This window comes from Sorex araneus, chromosome 11 (genome assembly GCF_027595985.1).
Source record: "Sorex araneus isolate mSorAra2 chromosome 11, mSorAra2.pri, whole genome shotgun sequence".
In the NCBI taxonomy this organism is placed as follows: Eukaryota; Metazoa; Chordata; class Mammalia; order Eulipotyphla; family Soricidae; genus Sorex; species Sorex araneus.
The window spans coordinates 31,803,913-31,828,411 of NC_073312.1; the positions used below are offsets into that span (position 1 = coordinate 31,803,913).

The 24,499-nt window shown below is 38.2% G+C and overlaps 1 protein-coding gene across 4 annotated transcripts in view; it reads right to left on the minus strand.

Moving 5' to 3' along the window:
- The window catches only part of LOC101547469 (cytochrome P450 2C18-like), a 34,485-nt gene extending 13,232 nt beyond the window's left edge, over positions 1 to 21,253 (minus strand). The window contains exons 1-7 of one of the 4 annotated variants that reach the window (XM_004621858.2): positions 21,086 to 21,253; positions 20,469 to 20,631; positions 20,166 to 20,318; positions 15,985 to 16,145; positions 14,410 to 14,586; positions 2,364 to 2,505; positions 749 to 936 (exon numbers count right to left, since the gene is read on the minus strand). In XM_004621858.2, coding sequence (XP_004621915.2) covers positions 749 to 936; positions 2,364 to 2,505; positions 14,410 to 14,586; positions 15,985 to 16,145; positions 20,166 to 20,318; positions 20,469 to 20,631; positions 21,086 to 21,253 — 1,152 coding nt within the window. Of the gene's footprint in view, positions 1 to 748; positions 937 to 2,363; positions 2,506 to 14,409; positions 14,587 to 15,984; positions 16,146 to 20,165; positions 20,319 to 20,462; positions 20,632 to 21,085 lie in introns of all 4 variants that reach the window. The other 3 variants (XM_004621859.2, XM_004621857.2, XM_004621860.2) reach the window with 3 other exon arrangements.
- Between the last annotated feature and the right edge of the window lie 3,246 nt (positions 21,254 to 24,499).

Genomic DNA, 24,499 nt, shown 5'->3' on the forward strand with positions numbered 1-24,499 from the left:
GTGGAGGGATGGGCTTGTGAACATTGTATGAAGGAAAAACAAGCTTGAAAATGTGTAAATCTGTATCTGTACCCTCATGGTGACTCACTAATTAAAGAATTAAAAAATAAAAAAATAAAAATACATAAAAAATAAACCCATTGTAACCATTGATTATAATATTTTTTAAAAATTCTTACCTGAATTGAAAAATGAATTAAGTGTAAGCACTAAATCTATAAAGTTTTATAGATAAATGATGGTAAATATTTGGGCCCCTGTACTGGAAATGTCCTTTACACAGGAGGAGGAAACCACAAATACATTAATGCAATGTGCTCTATTATATCATCTTATAACAGACTTTGATACCAACAACCAATATACAGATTGATTCTATCACCGTTTTCACTCTTATTTTGTATTTCTGGGCTGGAGTGATAGCACAGTGGGCAGGGCATTTACCTTGCACGCAGCCGACCCGGGTTCAATACCTCGATCCCTCTCAGAGAGCCCAGTAAGCTACTGAGAGTATCCTGTCCACACTGCAGAGCCTGGCAAGATACCCGTGGCGTATTCAATATGACAAAAACAATAACAACAGGTCTCACAATGGAGATGTTACTGGTGCCCGCTCGAGCAAATTGATGAGCAATGGGATGACAGTGATAGTGACAGTGATCTTGTAGTCTTTGATGTTTGGATACATAATGTGAAATATAGAACCATTGAGATCAGAATAACAACAAAACCAACAACAAGATCTAACCTTGGGGATAAAGTAATTTCTGAATTTAACATCACGGGTCACAGCATGAGGCACACTGTTGGGAGCGATGTCAATGAATCTCTGGACCTCGTGCACCAAGGCATCCATGTAGGGCATGTTGCTCCTGTCCTGCATGCAGGGGCTCCGGTGTCTGCCAATCACACGCTCAATCTCTTCTTGGGCTTTGGCTGTTGAGATGCAAGTAAGACTCATTGAAAAAGAGAACGATAAGTACCACAGTGTACACCATTTCAGGGATACGCAAAGTATTATGTAAATGCCAGCATCATTATAGGCATCAGCAACATTTCAGAATTTATATATGCATATAACTTTTTCACACTTAAGTTACATCTCTCCACACATATATACTAGTACATATGATAAGAAAACAAATACCTATATATTAGCAGATATGATAATAAAACAAAAATAATGTCTCAAAATATAAATAAAATTAAGAAATTTTAGTCTGTTTAGGAAGAAAACTAGGAAGTATTTATTTTATATCTAATAATTATTAGTTAAAATTAAATTACAGGGACTGGAGTATAGCAGGTAAGACATTGGTCTTGCATGTGGCCAACCAAAGTTTGATCCCTGACACCCCATATGGTGCCCCAAGACTCCCAGGAGTGATCACTGAGAGTAAGGAGTAAGCCCTGGGCACTGCTGAGTGTGGTCCACAAACAAATTAAATTACAATGACTAAATGTGGGGTGGTAGCATAATTGCGTCTTGTTAGTATTACCAGTACAGGAGAGATCTCTACTAATATATGTACTGTTCAGGCGCCAGAGCAATAGTACAGTGGGCAGGGCATTTGCCTTGTACATGGCAAAACTGGTTTCAATCCCCAGCATCCCATATGGTCTTCCAAGGACTGCTAGGAGAAATTCTTGAGTGCAGAGCCAGGAATAACCCCTGAGCATCACTGGGTTTAACCCAAAAATCAAAATAATAATAATGATAATAATAATAATAATACATGTACTGTTCAGATTAATTTTTTTTCATATGAAAACAAATAGGGAGTTCTTGCCAATTCAAGATGGACATTCTGTCACAGATAACTGCCCATGAAGTCCTATCACTGTTTTCCATTTTTCGTTGTATCCTGCCTGTCACTGTCACTGTCATCCCATTGCTTATCGATTTGCTCGAGCTGGCACAAGTAACAGTCTCCATTGTGAGACTTGTTGTTACTGTTTTGGCATATCAAATATGCCATTGGTAGCTTGCAAGGCTCTGCTGTATGGGCGAGATACTCTCGGTAGCTTGCCTGTCTCTCCAAGAGTGGCGGAGGAATTGTACCCGGGTCGGCCGCGTGCAAGGCATATGCCCTACCCGCTGTGCTATCCCTCCAGCCCTGCCCACTGTGCTATTGCTCCAGCCCCATTTCCTGCCTACTATGATTTAATTTGTCCCAATTATGTCCTCATATTGCACAAAGATTCCCATTATTTCCTCTTTATTACATTTGAGAAGATTAAGCAAGTAGTCAGACAACTGAATAATGATGTTTTTCTAAGAAAAAAACAAGACTCTCTGTGTGCCTTTGCTGTGTCTATCAAGATGTTTCTGAAATTCTCCCAGTCTACCATGCTGGCGATACCTGTGACATCTGGGTGCTTTAGCAGCAGAAGCAAAGCATATTTCAGTGTGGCGCTTGTTGTCTGTGTCCCAGCTATAAATAGATCAGTTAGCGTGATCATCAAATTTCCAAAAGTAAATATCAGTTCTTGACTCTGTTTTTCCTAAAAAAAATTTTGATAAAATTATTTGAGAAATAGTTTACAAGAATTATAGCTGATCCAGTTTTGCTCATATTATAAAATTAAGCCAACATATGAGATTCCAGTTATATTTTAGAAAATATTACCATATGGTATGATAAAACACAGTATATCAGATGGCCAGAAGATCATTTTCCAGTATCTAATTCCTTGTTCACCTAGAAGTTCTGTTTCTTCGATTTTTTTCACAGTTATATGTGTCATGCAACATAATATTTATCAGTGAGAAATAAGGAGAATTGAGTGTGTTACTTACTCTATTCATCCTTCTTATCCCAAACTAAGATCAAAGAGCATAGCAGATCTCATCTTTGGTGAGAGGAATCAACCGTTATTAAGTCTTATTATAAAATACTCTGTGTGAATGAAGAATATTGGGAGACATTTGATTCTGATATTCCAGGGTCACTGTATTGAACTATGCTAACATCGTTATGTAAAAAATATAAGCGCATGCATAGAAGGGTGATATGCACGCGTGGAAGGGGTGATGTGATGTGTTTGCGAGCTCTCGGGGCAGCTCTCTCTCTCTCTCCACTCAAGTTCGATGCTGACACGCCACTCCATATAAACCGGATCGGGGATGGCTCCTCCTTTGTGCTCTGATTCTGTGTACTGCTGTGCTCTCTTCTGTCTCTCTATCTCTGACTCTGTCTCTGTAGTCTCTCCTCTGGTCTCTTCCAATCTCTCTCTGTCTCTGTCGTCTCTCCGCTGGTCTTCTGATCTCTCTACTGATCTCTTCTGGATCTTTCCTGTTTCTCTCTCTGGAGCCCCACTCTCTCTCACTTCTGACTCTGACCCTTATTTCTGACTCTGACCCTACTTCTGACTCTGATTCTCACTGTAATTCTCACTCTACTTCTGACTCTAACTCTGACTCTGATTCTCGCTCTACTTCTGACTCTAACTCTGATTCTGATTCTCACTCGCTTTGCTCTTACAGACTTGTTTATATAGCAATCACATAGGGTGGTGATACAAAGATGGACTGATCATTAACAAATCAACAAAGAGAGGTAAGACCATTTTTATAGCAGATTAACAAAATCTCATCTAAAGAGACTACTCCAGATTACTAGGAGAACCACATATGGGCAGGGTCCCATCCAGGGTGTGTCACTTTCTTCTTTTCTCAGCTAGTAATCCACTTAAATATTTATAGTAAATTTACTTCTATTATTTCTAGCAATGTGGTGAAAATACAGCGGGCAGGGCATTTGACTTGCACGCAGCCAATGTGGGTTCGATTCCTCTGTCCCTCTCGTAGAGCCTGGCAAGCTATTGAGAGTATCCTGCCCACACAGCAGAGCCTGGCAAGCTACCCATGGCGTATTCGATATGTCAAGAACAGTAACAAGTCTCACAATGGAGACATTACTGGTGCCCACTCGAGCAATTGATGAACAATGGGACGACAGTGCTACATTCTGTAAGAGCACAGTAAGAGATATATTAAACTTAAAGTGTAGTTCTTCCTGAGGACGTCTCACAATATTTTCTAGACCACAGTCCTCAGGTCAGGTTAGTCTTCGTAACCCCAGCAGGGTCCTAGTCTTGTCGTTATTTTTCGATTGTATCACACTTGTATCACTTGTCATCCCATTGATCTCTGATTTGCTCGAGCAGGCACCAGTAACGTCTCCAATTGTCTCTGTCCTGTGCTAGTGTAGCCCAATGATATCTGCTCACTCCAGGAACAGGAAGAGCCTCAAACCATTCATTGAGAATTTTGATGAAGAAGTCTGGCTATCTCTTTGGTGGGCGGCCACACGGTCTTTGACATTCTGTGGAATCCAGTCAGTAACAGCTCTAGTCCAGTGGTCATCTCTGAATTGCATTATGTGTCCAACCCATCTGATTTTTGACGCCTTGGCAAATGAGACAGCATCCCTGATTCTTTTTTTTTAGTAATGTTGATTTTTTTTATTAGTGAATCACCATAAGATAACGTTACAGACTTACAAGTTTTCATGCTTACGTTTCAGTCATACAATGAGCGAGTATCCATGCCTCCAACAGTGCCCATTTTCCACCACCAATAGTCTCAGCATCCCTCACACCACCCCACCCTGTCTTCTTCACCCCACCCTGCCTCTGTGACTGGGCATTCCCTTTTGCTCTCTCTCTCACTTTGGGTGTTGTGGTTTGCTACAGAGGTATTAAGGAGGCATCATGTTCAGTCTATAGTCTATTTTCAGCCTGTATCTCTCATTCCTAGTGGGCCCACACTGCACCCTTTGCTTGGTGATCCCGTCTCTATCAGAGCTCCTTCACCTAGCAATTGAGGCCAGCTTCCAAGCTGTGGAATAACCCTCCTGGTATTTATGTCCACTATTCTTGGGTGTTAATCTCCCATTCTGTTACATTATATTCCACAAATGAGTGCAATCTTTCTATGTCTGTCCCTCTCTTTCTGACTCATTTCACTTAACATGATACTTTCCATGTTGATCCACTTATATGCAAACTTCATGACTTCATCTTTTCTAACAGCTACATAGTATTCCATTGTGTAGATGTACCAAAGTTTCTTTAACCAGTAATCTGTTCTCGGGCACTTGGGTTTTTTCCAGATTCTGGCTATTATGAATAGTGCTGCAATGAACATATAGGTGCAGATGTCACTTTTGCTATACTTTTTTGCATCTCCAGGATATATTCCCAGAAGTGGTATTGGTGGGTCAAAGGGGAGCTCAATTTCTAATTTTTTGAGAAGTGTCCATACTGTTTTTCAAAAGGACTGAACCAGTCGGCATTCCCACCAGCAATGAAGGAGAGTCCCTTTTTCCCCACATCCTCGCCAACACCAGTCACTTTTGTTCTCTTGGATGTGGGCCAGTCTCTATGTTGTGAGATGGTATCTCACTGTGTTTTGATCTGCATCTCCCTGATGATTAGTGATGAGAAGCATTTTTTCGTGTGTCTTTTAGCCATTCTGATTTCTTCCTTGAGAAAATTTCTATTCATTTCATCGCCCTATTTTCTGATGGGGTTGAGCATCCCTGATTCTTGACCATCGACAAAGGTCGGAACTCCGGATTCCTTCTCTCACTTGAGTGAAATGTGATACTCCAAGCATAGCTCTCTCTAAGCTCTCTCTATTCCTCTTTGGGATACCCATATGACATTCTAATCCTGTTTTCGAAGGGCCCACGTCTCTGAGGCATATGTTAGTGCAGGAAGAATGGTGGAGTCAAAAAGATGTGCCCGGAGCCAGGGGTTCTTTGTCCTCTTAACACTTTCGATACTCTTGAAGGTGTTCCATGCTTCTTTCTTCCTCCTGCGCAGATCTTGTGCCAAGTCGTTCCTCATGTTGAATTCTTGACCCAGGTACACATCACTGCTGCATTCGGAGATGTTCATTCCATTGAGAGCAAATGGAATGTCAGGGACTAGTTCGTTTTTCATGAACACTGTTTTGCTGGGATTCAGCTGCAGTCCAACGCTTCCACACTCGCTGGTCTTAGTCAGCCAGCATTCGTGCTGCTTGGCTAATGTTTGGTGTTATGAGAACGATGTCATCAGCGAAACAGAGGTGGTGTAATTGCCAACCGTCTATCTTCACTCCCATTCCTTCTCATTCCAGTCATCGCATGACATTCCTGAAGGTGGCACTGAAGAGTTTTGGTGAAATGAAATCACCCTGCCGAACCCCTCTCTTTACGTCAATGATCACTTCCTTGTAGAATGGCGAGATCCTGGTGGTGAATCTGTAATACAGCTCACAGAGTATCTTGATGTACTGAGTTTGAACGCACTCTTTGGCTAGGGCTTTGATGACCACTTCAGTCTCAACAGAATCGAAGGACTTCTTTAAATCAATGAATGATAGACAGACTGGCATCTTGAACTCTTGCAAAACTTCAATGAGCTTGGTCACCATGCGGATATGGTGGATCGTGCTGAATCCTTTTCAGAACCTGACTTGCTCACATGGTTGTCCTTCAGCCAGTGTTCTGCCAATTCTATTTAGAATGACTCAAGTGAACAACTTGTAGATGACGAGCAACAGGCACATTGGGTGATAGTTGATGATGTCGAGGATGTCTCCCTTCTTATACAGCATAATGGTCCTCCTGGTTTTCCATTTGGATGGAACTTTGCATAGGAACAGGTAGTGTGTGAAGAGCCAAGACAGTGTATTGACAAGTACTGGCGGCAGATTCTTCAGGTGTTCGTTGTCTGGATAGGGTGCTGTACACATCTTTACCGACAAAATGGCATGTCGGATTTTCGGAAGGGCGGATGTTGGGAATGACATAGCCATCCTGCATAATTTGGTATGTTGGCAGGTAGACATGGCTGTCGAAGAGATCCGAGTAGAGGTCATGAATAATCCTTTCCATTGCCGTTCTGGAAGATGTGATAGATCCATCAGGATGTGGGAGGGCAGTCGTCTTGGTCTTGAAGTTGGCAAAGGACAGGTGAGCATTGCGAATACTTTCCCCAGCTTCTGCCGCATCAGCCAACACTGCTGCTGTTCTCTCTTTGACGTCTTCCTTTATCGCTTCTCTAGACAGCTTTGCAAGCTTGGACGTTACCTTGTGGTTGCCTGAGGTCATGCCAAACCACTTTGGTGAATGAGCTCGAGAGTTTCTGAAGTCAGGCGTTTGTTTGTCCCTTTCCACTTATAGGCATTTTTTGCATAGTCATGGGGGTGATGAACCAGTTAATCATATTCCTCATCGATGTTGTCAAGGACGTTATCTTCTCAAGTTGCTGCAATAGTGTCAAACCCTCTCAATTGGTGGTCATTCTGGGAGTTCTCTTCTGAAACTTATACTTTACAATCCTTTCTTCCCGCTCTGTGAAGTAGAATTTTGCATGAAGGAGACAGTGGTCTGATCCCATTTGGAATTTGGGGACAACAGCCACATCAGTCAAGCAAAACCTTTGATTGAATATGATGGGGTCAATTTTGTAGTGGAACTGTCCACTGGAAGACTCCCATGTCCAATGTTTATATTCAGCCTTCTGAACTGTGAGTCTTGGTCAACATGATGAACTCAGAGAGTCTCTCACCCTGAGATTATGATTGTGATATTTGGATTATGACACATGTCTATGACCATATTCTCAACATATAGTTGAGTATTATGGTGCTTTGGGCTGACCCATTTCGATGTCAGGATAGCTCAAGCTTGCCCTGGGTCTAATCCATCCCTAGTCAGGACCATGTGTTTGGGATGCTAGGAATTAAGGGCAATTGAGTCAAGAATGCAGATGTCCAGGAGTAAATATTATTGGTAAATATTAGTAAATATCAACTCCCAAGTTACAAGCATAATATTAACTGTCTTCCTGTGTCCACACAGAAAGCACATTGCTTTAAGTTAAACTAGGTTCCCTGCGGCAAGGCTGAAAGGACAAATCCAATGTTATCCTACACATTATAGTCCCTGAATAGGAGGTAAATAAATCCATTACTTGTGAGAACAATAATAAATCTACTCATAGTAAACTCCTCTTAATTGTAGACAAGCATAATATTAATTAATAGAGAAAGCTGAACTGGATGTTTGTCATGGAAGATACAAATATCTGATTCAAGATTTTACAATTTTCTCAGTGAAAAATTTAAATGAATTTAATATTCTGAATACTTTGAAATTCTATGATAGCTAAACACCCCCAGAATCCCCTAAAAAGTGATTCCTGAGTGCAGAGCCAGGAGTAACCCCCTGAATACTGCTGGATGTTGCCCAAAAACTAAAAAGAAAAAAAGAACTGAGGTAAAGATGTGACATAGAATAGCAAGGGGAAGTATCACATGTGGAAGGTATCATTAACATACAAAAGAGTATGTATTTGCAAACATATCCCTCAACTTCCATTAATTTTATTATGTTCTTGTACTTATCAGTGAGCAAATGTATGTTAAATATTATGTATAAATACAATAACGCAGAGTAAGTCCTCTGAATGCTTTAAATTTCTTGATAATCATGAAACGTGAAAACAGTTTGTTATCATTGTCTTCACATTATACTTAAATTTCTCAGTTCAAAATAACTCTAATCAACATGAACAACTTGTAAACCACAGTGGTTATATAAAATGTAAAGGGAAAATAAAATGTAAAAGTTAAAAAAAAAACTCTAATACCATGAAAAAGAGCAGTCGACTCACAAAACATTTTCATTTCCTGAATTAAGTTTGAGAAGCAATGGGTACGTACACATGGTCTATCATTATTAAATTGGACAAAACAAAGTTAACGTAAATTGCATAAAATAATGCTGAGAGAAATCAAAGAAGATTTAAATAATCAGCAAGTCTTCCCTTGCACAGATCCGGGCACTCTATGCTGTTATAATGACATTAATGGTGGAACTTCACAGACATGGCAGAGATGAAGTTCCCACAAATCAGTCCTTACACTGAAACAACAATTAATGATGCACAAATATTCTAAATGAGCACTTGAATCTGAAGATTTTTGGTCAGTTGAGGCACACAATGCAGTGCTTAAATCAGTGTCTTGCACATTTTACAATACTATGTTCTTATATTCTTCCAAGACAGACAATTCCTGAGAGTATGAGTGGTATTTCTGCCACAGATAAAGGTCCCAAAGTGGCAAAAGAGATAGAAACTTAAGCACTGGAGTTGTGTTGAGATCACTAAGAGGGTGGCACTGAGAATATCTATGATTTCAATCCAGACAGCTTAAGAAACCTCTCCACTGGCTTTCACCAAGTATACAAACAGAAAGCCAGCTTTTACTTTGCTTTGCTTTTTTTAAAATCTAGGCATTCAAGGGCAACTTTCTGTCAGGGCACTGTCACAGAGATAACCAGAGATTTAAGTATCTACAAAGATGAGAAAAGAGACTATTGGCAAAAATGATTGGGGCTGGAGCGATAGTACAGAGGGTAGGGCATTTGCCTTGCACTCGGCTGACCTGGGTTTGATTCCCACCATGCCATATGGTCCCCTAAGAATGGCCAGGGGTGATTCCTGAGTGCAGAGCCAGTAGTAACCCCTGTGCATCACCAGGTGTGACCAAAAAGGAAAAAAAATACAGAAAATTACTAAACAAATGTTTAGCAAGCAACAATGTAATTTCAAAGAGAAAAAAATTATTTGTCAAGGTACCTTATTACAATAATATTTCAATGATCTATTACCAAAAGAAAAATAACTGTGATTTTTTTAAAAAGACACAAGTGTATGACCCATTAATAACTGAAAATTTAAATTGACACAAAATTCTTAGTAAGCCCAGAAAATGAATTTGCAGGATAATACTTTAAATAAATGTATTAAATATGCTCAATAAGAATATAAATAAGAATATAAATGTTTTAAATAAGTGTCTTAAATATAAAAACTAGAGATAATCATAAAACTGCATAAACAAGCTGAGAATTGATAATAAAAAATAAGCTAATAGTTTCAGATACTGAAAAATACAATATCATAACAGACAACCAGGATTATAAGGATAATAGAGCAGGTAGGGTGCTTGCCTTGCCTGCTGCTAACCTGGGTTGGATCCTCAGCATTTTATATGGTTCCCTGAGCACCTCCAGGAGTGATCCCTGAGTACAGAGGAGTAAGTCCTCAGCTACAGTTATAAGTGGCCTAAGCGCCACCCTCCCTCCAAAAAACATCCAGAAATAGACAACTATAAAGAGTATGTTATGATGTCCAAAAGTAGAGAGAGTATGTGGAAAACTGTCTTCCATAGAGGCAGGGGGCAGATTGGGATGAGGGTGTAGATACTGGGGGACATCTATGGTAGAAAACATGCGCTGGTGGAGGGATGGGTGTTCAATCATTGTATGACTGAAACTCAAACATGAAAGCTTAGTAACTGTATCTCATCGTGATTCAATATTTTTTAAAAAATAGTATGTTAAATCTAACTAGACATAACTAATGAATATAATTAAATGATAGGCTACAAAATTAGTATATTAAAGTCTTATGGTGTTAAAATGTCCATATTGCCTTATATATTTTATAGATTCAACATAATACCCATCAAAATCCTAACGACATTTTAAGGATATAGGACAAGCAACATTTGTATGTAGTATCCCACCCATATGGTAGAGCCTGGCAAGCCACTCGTGACATATTCGATATGCCAGAAACAGCAACAACAACAACTTGCTCTTCATGTTCCTGGAGTGAGCAGATGCCATTGGGCTAGACTAGCACATGACAGGGACGAAGGGAGACGTTACTGGCTCCCACTCAAACAATTGATGATCAACAGGATGACAGTGACAGTGATACCATGATTTACCATTAAGAAGTTTTGGTGACATTTATGTGGAACCACAAATACTGTGAACAGACAAAAGAACCCTAAGGGGAAAAGTATGGAGCTCCCATAGGACACGAATTCAAACTACATTACAAAGAATCACTAATAATAAAAATTAAGATATTGAACAAACATGGACATAGGATATGGAATATAATTGTGAGTCTGAAAATAAGCACCAGTATATATGGACAGTTAATTAATAACAGAAGAGTAAGACCATACAATGAAGAAGAAATTTTCTTGAACAAATAGTGTTGGAACAGTTGTATAGCCACAGGGGGAAATGACAAATGAAAATAGATCATTATTTAACTCCTTGTGCAAAGCTATGAAAATAACTCAAGAGTGCCAGATAATCTCATCATTGGCCTGGATTCAGAATCTCATGTTCTACTCTCCTGGAAGGGAGCATAATACAAAACTGGTCATAACCATGTTATCAGACACTGCACCAGGCTGTTTTATTTGGGGCGCCCCGGAATGGGGGTGGGTAAGACCCCTTCCCTCCCCAAAGGACCAAGCCCTGTCAGCCAAAAGCCTCTAGAACTCAACTGCTGCCACACTCAAGGCCACTCTCCACATCCTCGAGCGGAGAGTCATCCAGAAATGAATGTATCTTTGGATTCGCAACAACTCATATTTCACACCACCCATACTCCAAGACTACCACAACACATTTGATGAGGTTTAAAGTAGGGGGCAACAAATATTAGAGGGAAATATACTTTTAGAGACATACTTATACACACATATATATGTATATATATACATATGTATACACACACACACATATATATATATATAGAGAGAGAGAGAGAGAGCATTTGTCTTGCACGCGGCCAACCCGCGTTAGATTCCTCTGTCCCTCTCGGAGAGCCCAGCAAGCTACCAGCACAGCAGAGCCCAGCAAGCTACCAGCACAGCAGAGCCCTGGCAAGCTAGCCGTGGCATATTCAATATGCCAAAAACGGTAACAACAAGTCTCACAATGGAAACGTTACTGGAATCGCTCAAGCAAATCGATGAACAGCAGGATTTCAGTGCAGTGCAGTGCTATATATATAAGCACGCAAGGCTCAACCTTAGAGAACAAAGTAGTGATCTCTTATAGAAGGGCTTAATGGCCCCTGCATGAAGTACAATAATATTCACACTCTTTTCTCTAAGGAAACATTCTTCTAGCATTTTCATTGTTTTATCAAAACAAACAATACAAAATAAATTATTTTTGTTTTGCTTTAGTGCAACGGTTGGGGTTCAGGATGGAAACATCCAAGACATGGTGGTGAAAAGGAGTAATGGCAGTGGAATTGATGTTCAAGTATTAAATATAATTAAATATTGTGAATTATTTTATAAAATACAAAAATAAAAAATAAGATAAATCAAATATTCAACTATAGATGAATGAGGAATTTGTGATATATATAAGTATACATACACGCACAATAGAATAGTATGTAGTTAGAAGAAAAGATTAAACCTTGTTCTTTGCTACAATTTGGATGGAAATGTAGGGTATCATGTTAAACAAAGTAAGTCAGAGGGAGAAAGACAAATATCAGATAATTTCACTCATCGGTGGATATAGAGAGTCAAAATTAGAGAATAAGTCTGAAAATAAGTGCTGAACAGTGACAAAATTTGACATTGGAATACAGAAAAAAGTACCAAATAGTGTGGAGGGGAGGAATAAGACAGGAATAGAAGAAACATAAAGACAGTCATGGAGGGTCATGGGCACTTAGGTGGTGGTGATATGTAGTAATGTAGTAATGTTGTATATAAATACCATAAAAGTCCTTAACTCTAATAATATTTTTAAACATCAATTCAAATTTTATATCACTTCACACCCTGTGAAATGGTCTATATTTTTAAAATACTAGAACATTGAGTAAAGGTTAACAAAGGTATGGATAAAACAACCTCATGCATGGTTGGTATGTAACTCTATGGAAAATGGTATGAATATTCTCCTAAAAACTAAAGATGGAAATACTATAGTATCCAAAATTTCTATTTCTAGTTATTTATTTGAAGAATATGAAAGCAGTCAAAAGACTTATACATCTCTACATTGACTATAACATTATTCATAATACCCAATACATGAAAGGATTCTTAATGTCCATGAATAAATCATTTGAAAGAGTAATTGTGATTTATATACTAAATAAAATAGCACTTATCTATTAAAAATGATGAAATTATGTTGTATTTGAGCATGATAAAAGTTTCCTGTAAATATGCAAAGTAAAATAAGACAGAAAGTGAAAGATAAACGCTGGATACTTTTATTCACATCTGTAATATAAATAAAGCAACAGACTAACAAAATACCAACACAAAAATAACTTTTAGGGACCAGAGCAATAGTACAGTGGGGAAAAAAATAGTACAGTGGGTAGGACTGTAAGATTTCCACTCTGGAGAAGCCTCTGTTCTGCCTTAAAGGCTGTGTTACCATAGAACACATTTCCCCTTTCTTCCTCCTCTCACATTTATTTTTGGTGGGGGTCACACCCACGATGCTCTGGGGTCAGGGGTTATCCCTGGCTCTACACTCAGGAATTACTCCTGGCTGTGCTTGGGGGACCATATGAAATGCCGGGGATTGAACCCATGTAGGCTGTGTGCAAGGCAAATGCCCTCCCCACTGTACTCTCGCTCCGGCCCTCCACTCAAAACTTTAATAGTAAGTTTTATTTACTAAAAATTATCTTGCTTCAAAAAAAATGTTGACAACTTTATTCTAAAATGCATGTGGAAGTTTGATGGAAGCAGAATAATAACCAAGATAAAAATCTAGAAAAATAACAGAGAAGATTTACAGTTCAATTTCAAATTTCTATGAAGCTAATTATGACTAGTAGTTGAGATTCAAAGTATCATTTATTAGATTCACATCAGCTAATTTTTGACCAGGTACTATAATTGTTCACTCCTGTGAAAAAAAAATTATCTTTTCAACGGATGTCTTCAAATAGCCCTCTTCCTCCATATCATGTTTTCAAACACAACCCTCCTCTTCATATCAAATTATTTCTATTTTATATTCATGTATTGTTATTTCTATCTACATTATCCAAGCATAGAGCTCTATGTGTTATATGCATTATTGACATATCTGAAATTCCTTCTCTTGTCTTTCCTGAAAATATTTTAGATTTACCTGCAATCACCAGCTGTAGAAGAACGCAATCATTCGGAGCCCTCTCTAACCTTCCCTCACACATTGTATATAACAATTATGTGCATCCTGATATTATAATGTGATAATCTGTAATTTCCGAATTTTCTGTAACTATCCATTTTACGTGAGTATCATTTTCTTACTTCTTGAGTGAATTATTAGTTACCATAGAACAGGATAAAATATTCTACTTATATTTAACAATTTAATTTGCATCTTCCCTAATGATTAGTGTAGATTCCTGCATATAATACACAATGAAAGCATTTGACAGCATTATTTGCATACTTACTGAGAGATCCCTGGTAAATGCAGAACTATTCAACAAACCACAGAGTGTTAAAAGTGTACTAACAATCAAGTAATTGAACTTCCACTAACATCTTACCTGCTCCATTTTGATGAGGAAACAATCAATAAAGTCTCGAGGATTATCAATATCCAAGGATTCTTGATGTTCCGCCACTTTCTCCATAAAATAACTTTTAAGATAAGAAAAATTTTGATATAATTTGCTAAAATTCCCTGGGTAATAATCAAGGAGAATCGGAAAAGAATTGCAGAGCTAGAAGAGAAAACAAGTTTATTAAACAGTGAACATTTAAAAATATACATATAAACACCAAGCCTGTTCAGGAACTGCATTATAAATTTAAATTAGTCTTTGTCTTGAGAGAAAATATTTACTTTTTAAATAGTTGCTATTTTTTATACTGATAGATGATTTGGTAGAAAATATTTTTTACCAGATGATCAATATGATAATCATGCTTTCATTCAAATGCAATGTTTATAGAATTCAAGAATACTTATCAATTCACTCATGTATAGATGAAATCTTTCATATACTCTTAAAATATTAAAACTACTAGAATTCATGTTTTGTGAGTTTTAGACAATATTGAAGAAATACACTGGGGGCTACTCCTTCCTCTGTGCTCAGGAGGTAGATTTACATATTTTATTTTACTTTTGTTTTTTTGGGGGCCACATGCTATAATACCAATGGCTTACTCCTGGCTCTGTGCTCAGGATCACTTCTGGCAAGACTGGAGAGTCATATGTGGTGTCGGGGAGCGAACGTAGATCAGTTGTCTGGAAGGCAAACATCTTACCTCCTGTACTGTCTCTGCACATCCACAAATGAACATATATTAAAGGACACCAGAGATAAAGGAAGTTTGGGCAGTAAAGAAAATCCTACTATTTCTACTAGCTTCAAATAAGAATTAATGTTTTAGAGGTGCAGGTGTCTTTAAGATACTGTGAAATATCTCAACAGATGATGCTATCTAATTATTCTACATATATAGAAATTGTGCAATAGAATAGTGAGATTTGTTTGAAATAACATCACTATATTTGAGGCAGAGTACAGATACATCAGCTCAAAACAGAGTAAGACTGATTTTCTTTGTCACTCCTTCAAAAAATAAAACAATTATTTTGTTATTTAGGAGGCCACTTGAAGCTCAACACAATGGTACTCCCTGAAAGAATATTGTCCTCTTCCCAAATACAGATAGTTTTGCATCTACTGTGATGAAAGTATTATTCAGAGTTGAAAGACAATATTTGTAGGGAACGAAATCTTTTAATGAGTGTAAAGGAACTTTAATGCAATGGACATGCTTTGGGGAAGTTACCAAAGTACTTTATAGATTTGAACTTTAGTGAGAAAAGCACCTAGCAAATTCAAGGGAATTTAATTCCAGTTCTTTATTCTGGAAGTACTCTGAGCACTTTATTGCCAATATTTTCAGGGGGCAAGGCTGACGCTCTGCCTACTGCGCTAAGAGGACTGCTGGGGCAAGGCCACATTTCAGAGATGAGCAATCTGAGAGCTAAGCTCTGCAGGGCTGTGGTGTCCACACATTTACTTCTCAGCTTAGTTTATCGAGAGGTTTGACATCTTTGAGAAAAGAACAAATAATTCCTATGTAGAAGTGAATAATAGCCTCACCTGAATCCATGGGGAGCTAAGAATTGCAATAAATTCATTTATTTTTTCTATCAACTTTAGAAAATCTTGATCTGTATAATCAAAGCGATTCTGGAAAATAATGGAGCAGATCACATTGAATGAAGCACAACCCAGGGTAAAGGTGGGGTCACAAAGTGAAGCTAAAAATCAGAGAATATTTTAAAGTACAATTAAAATATGCACATGAAACATGATAATTTAGATGACAAGTAAACAAAAAAATTAACCTTTAAAATAAAAATTTGCTTAACAAGAAAAATACCAACATGTATAAAGCTGAAAGATCACTTTTATGTTATATCAGTGTAAACTATTTAGACCCAGGTAGCTAAATAATATTCTATAAAATAAATAAAAATTTTATTTTATGCCATCTGACAGTAAGATATAAACATTAACAGAAAACAATTAAAAATTTTTTTTTGCTTTTTGGGTCACAACCAACAGTGCACAGGGGTTACTCCTGACTCTGCACTCAGGAATTATTCCTGGTGGTGCTGGGGGACCATATGGGATGCTGGGAATCGAACCCGGGTTGGCCATGTGCAAGGCAAACGCCCTACCTGCTGTGCTATCGCTCCAGCCTCAAACAATTAAAATATTTAATTTATCACCATTGCCTATATTTTTACCCATTCACAAGAGTGCCTCAAATTATTGGACATTTTTAAAAATGACATTTCAGACTCCATTTAAAGAAATTTCATAACTAAAGTCATCAGAATTCAAGATTTTCTATATGAAAGACCTATAGAAAATTAGGAACAAATATTACAGGCAAGAGTATATGGTTAGGGATTTTAAATGATTCACTTAGAATTAGATTTGAAAAAAACTGGTCTGGGGCTGGAGAGACAATATAAAAAAGGTAGGTTATTTGCTTTGCACAGAGCCAGGAATAAGCCTGAGTTCTTCTGTGTGTGGCCAAAACAACAACAATAGCATACACACAAAAACAAAAAACAAGGAAACATATAACCTGAGCTGAAAATCAGTGAGACAAGCACATAGTACTGGAAGACAAATGAATACAATGAGCTTCCTCCAAAGGACAACAAGATTTAGTATTCTAAAATAATATGTCTGTTTAGAATAAGTATTATGTTCAGCTGAGTAGTTTTTTTCTTTTGCTTTTTTGGGTCACACCCAGTGATGCACAGGGGTTACTCCTGGCTCTGCACTCAGGAATTAGTCCTAGCGGTGCTCAAGGGACCATGTGGGATGCTGGGAATAGAACCAGGGTTGGCAGTGTGCAAGGCAAACACAAACACCCTACCTCTTGTATTTTCTCTCCAGCCCCTGGCTGAGTACTTTTAAAAACAGCCCAGTGGGGCTGGAGCAGTAGCACAGCAGGTAGGACGTTTGTCTTACATGCGGCCAACCTGGGTTCAACCCTTCAACCCCCAGCATTCTTTATGGATCCCCGAGCACCGCCAGGAGTAATTCCTGAGGGTATGAGCCAGGTAACCCCTGTGTACCACTGGGTGTGACTCAAAAAGCAAATAAAATAAAATAAAATAAATAAAAAATAGAAACAGCCCACTTTAGATTTTTCTCTTCTTATCCCTTAAATGTCTAGCTAAAGGACTGTTCTTAACAGCTAGGTAAACAACAGCAAAATAACATAAAGTTGGACTGATTAGGTTGGGGATATCAGCAAGGTCTGTTTTTTCCAATTCTTCTCCGTGTCTCTTTATCTCTGCATGGTACAGCAAACATTTATTTACCAAACATTTTCCTTTTCTCTTCTTCCTATAAATTTTCGTCTTTCCTTTTGAAGTTTAAAACTACCCTCTTTTCCCCATTCTATGAGAATCCTCATAAGATTTCTCATTGCCTAACCGTTGTGAGCCTCTTGTTTCTATATTGTTGGATGTCTGTAATTAAATGTAATTTTCTTCTATTAATCTTTATGTCAGTGTCATTACTAGACAAGCTAAAAGAATGTAGAGGGTAGAAAGATCTATTTCTCTTTCCAACATTAGAGAAATCACAAAGATAGAGCAAAGTTTAGTGAATAAAAACAAAGCCATAGTCCACTTAGACAAGACAGGTTAAACAGTTACTGATAATGGCTGAAGACTACTGCAACAAAACATTTTATAACCTTGTGTATATATATATATATATAATTGAATTATGTAGCAGTGCATATTTAAGCACAGAGGGCACTGATAACGAAGAGTAATTAATGCTAATATATTTTAAACAGGCTGGACTGTCTTTGCACGAAAACACTAGGAATGAGATTTGCACCATATTATTTTTACTTGGTTCAAACCACATATGGTATTATTGTTGTTAGCCCAAATTGTAACTCTGAGTTAACTCTGAGACATGTCTGTGAGACTGATTATATAAATATAGTCCAACTAAGGAAAATATTTATCTCCTGTTTTGAGATCATTTCAACCTTGTCCACATGACATGTATTCCCTAGTAAAATATTTTAACTAGGGAATAACATTTCGTAACTAATGCATTTAATGACTCAAAACTATTCTCTGTGATTTATGGTCTAAAATCTTAATTCAGGACCTCCCACAGACACCACCCTATTGACTTACCCTATAGCCCTACTCAACTGATTACCGACTAAATCTCCCAGGAGATGTAAACCAAGAAGCTAAAACTCATGGAAACACCAGTCCTCATAGTTGCGAACTGGGTCGGCCTTGGGAGGAGGGTGGGTCGAGTACCTGCCATGCTGAAGATCCAGCAGAAGCATCCACACCCCACTGCTGCAAACATGCCAAAGGTTCAACTCTACTGCCTCATTAATACTCTCTGCAGAGCCTCTCTCCACCTGCCAATACAAACATCTCGGAAGCCACACCCACATCTCAAGGATGCCGCCTTGTGAGCTTATTGGCAGAGAACATAGATCCTGAACTAAGCGGTCTTTGGACCAAGCAGCCTTCTACACCACCTAATTCTTCAATACTGAAGTTCCAGTAGGAGCACACCAAATTAGATGGGAAAATCATATAGAAGCCCACTAAACTCAACAAACAGAAACAATAACACAGAAGGCTCCACTAACAACAAACAGCCTAGTAAATCTTTAGACAAGGAGTTAAAAAAGGGGATATAACAATTTTCATGTTTCTATTTTGTATAGTTATTGATTTTAGCATTAGAAATTTGTTATCTAATCTATTTAAATTCTGGAAATGTACCAAGAGCTGTGGCTTTTGTCTACATTAAAGTAATCTTAAAAAATTAAAATAGGGGGCTGGAGCGATAGCACAGCGGGTAGAGCGTTTGCCTTGCACGCGGCCGACCCGGGTTCGATCCCCGGCATCCCATATGGTCCCCCAAGCACTGCCAGGAGTAATTCCTGAGTGCGGAACCAGGAGTAACCCCTGAGCATCGCTGGGTGTGACCCAAAAAGCAAAAAAAAATTAAAATAAAACTGAATTTAATGGGGAACTGAATAACATTTCATATTTCATGCCCACACTGTGTATACACATAGTGCGGCATAGCTGCACACATTTGCCAGTCTCTGTTGACTCTGCTGCATATTCCCCTCCTTGGAGGACCTGAGGGATAGTGAAGCAGGAAAGGTGTTTGCATTTCAAGCAGACAGGTCAGGAGTCATCCCTGAGCACAAAACCCAGAGCAAGACCCAAACAATGCCGAGTGTGGCCCCCAAACAAACAAAGAAACAACCAAGATTCTTCTTTTCACATAGGATAGATAGCTCTTATCCCAAGAATTAGTTAGCTGAGGGGAGAATGCAGATAGAATAGAGAAGGGATCACTAAGAAAATGCTGGCTGAAGGAATTAGTTGAGAAGGGAGATGCGTGCTGAAAAATAGATAATGGACCAAACATGATGAGCTCTCAGTGTCTGTGTTGCAAGCCATAATGCCCAAAAGTAGAAAGAGAATATCGGGAATATTGTCTGCCATGGTGGTAGGGGGAGAACATAAAAGGGGAGTATACTGGGGATATTGTTGGTGGGAAATGTGCACTGGTGGAGGGATGGGTGTTTGATAATTGTGTGATTGTAACCCAAACATGAAAGATTATGACTATCTCACAGTGATTCAATAATTTTTTTTTAAAAGTAGTTAGCTGAACTTGAGACCTTTCCAAAGTCAGAGGTAAAGCAGAAAACACCCTCTAGGCATGAGCACACATAATCATCCCACCATTGGTTTTTCTCAACTCCTCCACAAGGCAGTGGGCTTCCTCTTGAATTCCGTCCTCAATGCTCCTCTTCCCCATCCCAAAACTCCGTAGGGTCATGAGATAGCAGCTCCTGAGTTCCTTCCATGTCTTTCCAACACTGTACGCTATTCCAACTGTAGAGAAGACAGAAGAAGGAGAAGCTTTGTAGGTGAAGAGGAGATCATGTGCATTGACCAAATTTTGCTGAACAGTACAACAAGTTCCTGTCTTTTATCTCCTTTATCCCCAATATCAGTGCTACACTTAAACACACCCACACCTACCGTGTCCTTTATTAAGTTTTTTCGTTACTGGGGAAGCACTTCTTCCAGCAAACTCTTCTCCCAGACCTACCAGGGCTTCCTTCACTGCTTCATATCCATACAGGACCACAGCAGGCTTCATGCCAAAATACACAGTGAACACAGGGCCATAGACTTTTGAGAGCTGGGAAAGAAGGCAAATGGTAAGTCAGAATTTGATAAAATATTGTGCTTTCTCCAAAATGATATTATCGTGTTTTTTTAAATCACCACAGTTTAAAATAGCACTACAATTTAGGATAACACACACATATATATGTATATTAATATATATATATATATATATACATACAGTGACTGTATCACTGCATCACTGTCATCCCACTGCTCATTGATTTGATCAAGGAAATCTATGAAACACTATTGATTCTCTACACACAAACTTCTTTCTTTATTTCACTGTGTACCATGACAATAAAACACAAGATAAAGTTTTAAAATGACTGGAAGTAATTTGACTCACAATTTTGACAGTGAGTCAATTTTAATAGTGTGGCACCGATAGTATATCTTACCTTTAAAATTTGGTGTAAATTACTTACATTTCAAATCATTAAAGGAACATAAAATATACTCACATTGCTCAGAGATTGACTGATGTTCTTAACATCTATTTGCAGGATATTTCCAATAATTGGGAGAGGAGTAGGGCCAGGCGGAAGCTTTCCTTTACTGGCATTCTGTTTCCTGCGGGAAAGGAGAAGCCAACAGGAGAGACAAAACACCAGCAATAAAACTGGATACATTGAAGCTTTCTCTTCTTACTCAGAGAAGCTGACCTGAAATCTAAAGGTTTTTTTAAAAACACTCTCTGCTAATATAACTTGTGCCTTTCTGTAAATACAACCGGTTACAGGCTCTGTGAGTGGACTTTGACCTGGATTGAAGAATTGAACTGTGGTCTGCCTTGAGCAAGGCAAATGCTCTACCCACTGTGCTATCACTCCAATCCTGATAAAGGTAACAAACGGCATTCAGTCCTTTCTTACTGGTTAGTCCGATTGCTATTGGTAGATTCTGGTTTAATTTAATACTCCTTTGGGATTACTAGGTATTGATAATTTTTTAAAAATGTTTTAAGACCTGTCCCTTTTATTTATTTATTTTTTGATTTGGGGGCCACACTTGCCAAAGACAATACGTGGGTGAACAGGTCAGAAGTAGGGACACCACGAAGATTAAGAAAAGAGACAAAAATAAGAGACCAAAAGACTGCTATCAAGGGGCTAACAGCCTCCTGGACTGAGAGCCCTGACTGTCCTCCACAAACAGTATTTATTGCTAAGAATCAATAATCATTAAAAGAAAAAGAACAACAGTCTTTGGTCAGACACATAAAAATCTTATTTTTTCTTTTCTCTCTTTTTTTTAACTGAACCTAACAATCCTGATCTATCTGGGTGTGACTATTACATATCAGAGGGTGTTAGCTTACTGGGATAAACATAAGTGTAAAGGGCTTAAGATTTAAGGGGAAATTCTTTCAGGAGGGGAACAGAGAGACAGCAGACAGGACCCCTGCTGGAGTCAGTGTTCCAGGCAGCATTCCAAAAATGGACTCTGGGATTCTGACTGGTTCCAGACATCTCCCCCTTTTGGTGTTGCTACTCCATGAACTAGTAGTCCTGGCTGGATAGCTGCCAAGACTTGGTGAGGTTTCGTTGGAACCTCTCTGGCATTTGGACACACTTGGGCAGAGGGAATGATGCAGATATGGTGTTGTGATCCACTCTGGGTGTTTCTCAGGAACAGTGACTCCATCATGGTTAATCTACTGAGTGTCCTTTAAATCAACCTACTATGTTTAAGTAGGTTAAATCAACCACTTGTTTAAGTCATTCCTGACTTTAATTTATATAAAAGAGCACATTACTGAAATGTATTGCCTCCTCTTTTCCTTTAGTATAATCCATGTAAACAATCATTTTATGTTTACTTCTGATAAATATTAACAGCCATTTTATACAAACAGTGAGAGACCCTTTTATCTAGACCCTTTTTGATTAAGCTTAACATGGCCTTATGGGAAAGGGTTAGAGAAGGTGGCTTTTCTTGGGGACATCTCACTATATTTCATAGATTATGGTCCTTGAGACATGTCAGCTTTTCATAACCCCATAAGTCTCTTTTAAGTTGCTTCTTTTGTGTCATGATCCTTTCGCCTGTTCCCTGGCCATGACTTAAACAATTATACTTTTCATGCCCCTTGGGCTGTCACATGTCAAAGCCAGGGTACCTTAATGCTTGTCCCAGATCTGTCCAAGGCCCTTGGTGGAATCCACCTTTTGGGATGTTAGAAATTAAGGCCATTCTTAGGGCTTTAAGTCCTGAACCTTTAGTCAAAATATATGATGGATGCTCAGGAATTTCAGGATTCAGCTGCATATTAATGTTTTTCAGAGTCAGTTAACACTCATATTACAAAATCAAGTATTAAATGTGTTTCGTTGTCTATATAAAAAGAGGCATTGCTCTAAAATAAAAAAACATACAAAGGTATAAGGGAAAGAGAAAAGCAAAATATTTCACTTCCATCATGATGCAGTCTTTCACAGAAGTTTCTTAAATCACTTAAAACAAGCATATGTGATCTCAAACGAAATTGTATAAATATATCAACTCCAATTCTTATAACCTAATGCATTTTCACACAACTTTCATACAAATAATTATAAAAACATAATTGAACTGCATATTTAATCAAAATGATGTATTTGACCTTCAGATTTTGATCCCGGGGCCAGGAGTGATGCTATTACCCTGCCTGCCCCCACCTTTTTTGTTTTTTTGGCTTCATGACTTGTAGCCTCAAAATGGCAGACATCTCTGTCCTTTTGATGATGCAAACTCTGCAGTGGCTTCTCCAGAGTGTACCTAATTGGGAAAACATAATAACTAAAAGAGGAACTGTTAGAATTGCCATAAGGGAAGAGAAATGTTTTAAGGAACTGAAACTTTGTATAACATCAGTCATGCTATCAAATCAATCTCAGTGGGAAAGAACATGTAATTTCTGAGGAAAAGCATCATAGATTTCAAATTGCAAATGTTGTATGTCATAAGACATACTTCCGGATTAAGCAAATGTTTTCTAATTAATTTCCATGAATGCTGTGTTTCATTACAAATTTGAGGAGTTACACAGAACTTGGTAAAATTCTGATTACATATTAAGTCAGCTTTAGTTTGTAAATTTTGTATTTTATTCCCTAAATAAAAAAACAAACACTGCTTGTTGCAAGTCTGCTATTTGGGTAACAGTTTTTGTATTGATCTGTTATTTGTTGTTGACTATGTCATAATACAGTAATGTCACTGACAATTCTCAACAAAATGAACAGTTTGGATGCAGTTCTAACAGCAGCTGCAGTGGTCATTAATACTATTAATCCCATAATTCCAAAGATATGAATTAATATAAACCTTCACGATCTTTTCAGAATCTTCTAAAAAACTTTCTACAATGCACATTGAAGGAGAGTCCTGGCGTGCCCGGGGAAGCTCAAAAGGCATCTCTGGGTTTAAGTAAGTAAAAGGAAGGAAATGCTTGAATTTGGGCAAGTGAATAATCTGCAAAAAACACAGACTAGGCTTTGTTTTTCTTTATCAAATCTTTCTTTTCCGATTGATAGGATAGGGCATCTTGTATAAAATAAGTTTCATTTTCTGTGAAACTGAAGCCAGACAGAGTTCCTTTACTAATATTTTGATATTTCTGTATCCATCATTTCACAAATTTTAAAGTTGCAGCAAACCTCCACAGTTCAGATGTTGAGGCCTACCTGGAATACTGGGATTTGGAGGAGAAAGTTCTGCCGTGTTCCATAGTACAATCATGTTGGAATGAGTTGTCATAATTTCAGTTTCTCTAACAATTTTCCTATTCAATTTAAATAGTTTTTGTGTGCACTGGCAAAACCAAAAGGACTCCAATCAATTATCTTGCTGTGGTGGAAGTTAGCAGGACTCTATGTACTCTGCTTATTCATTGT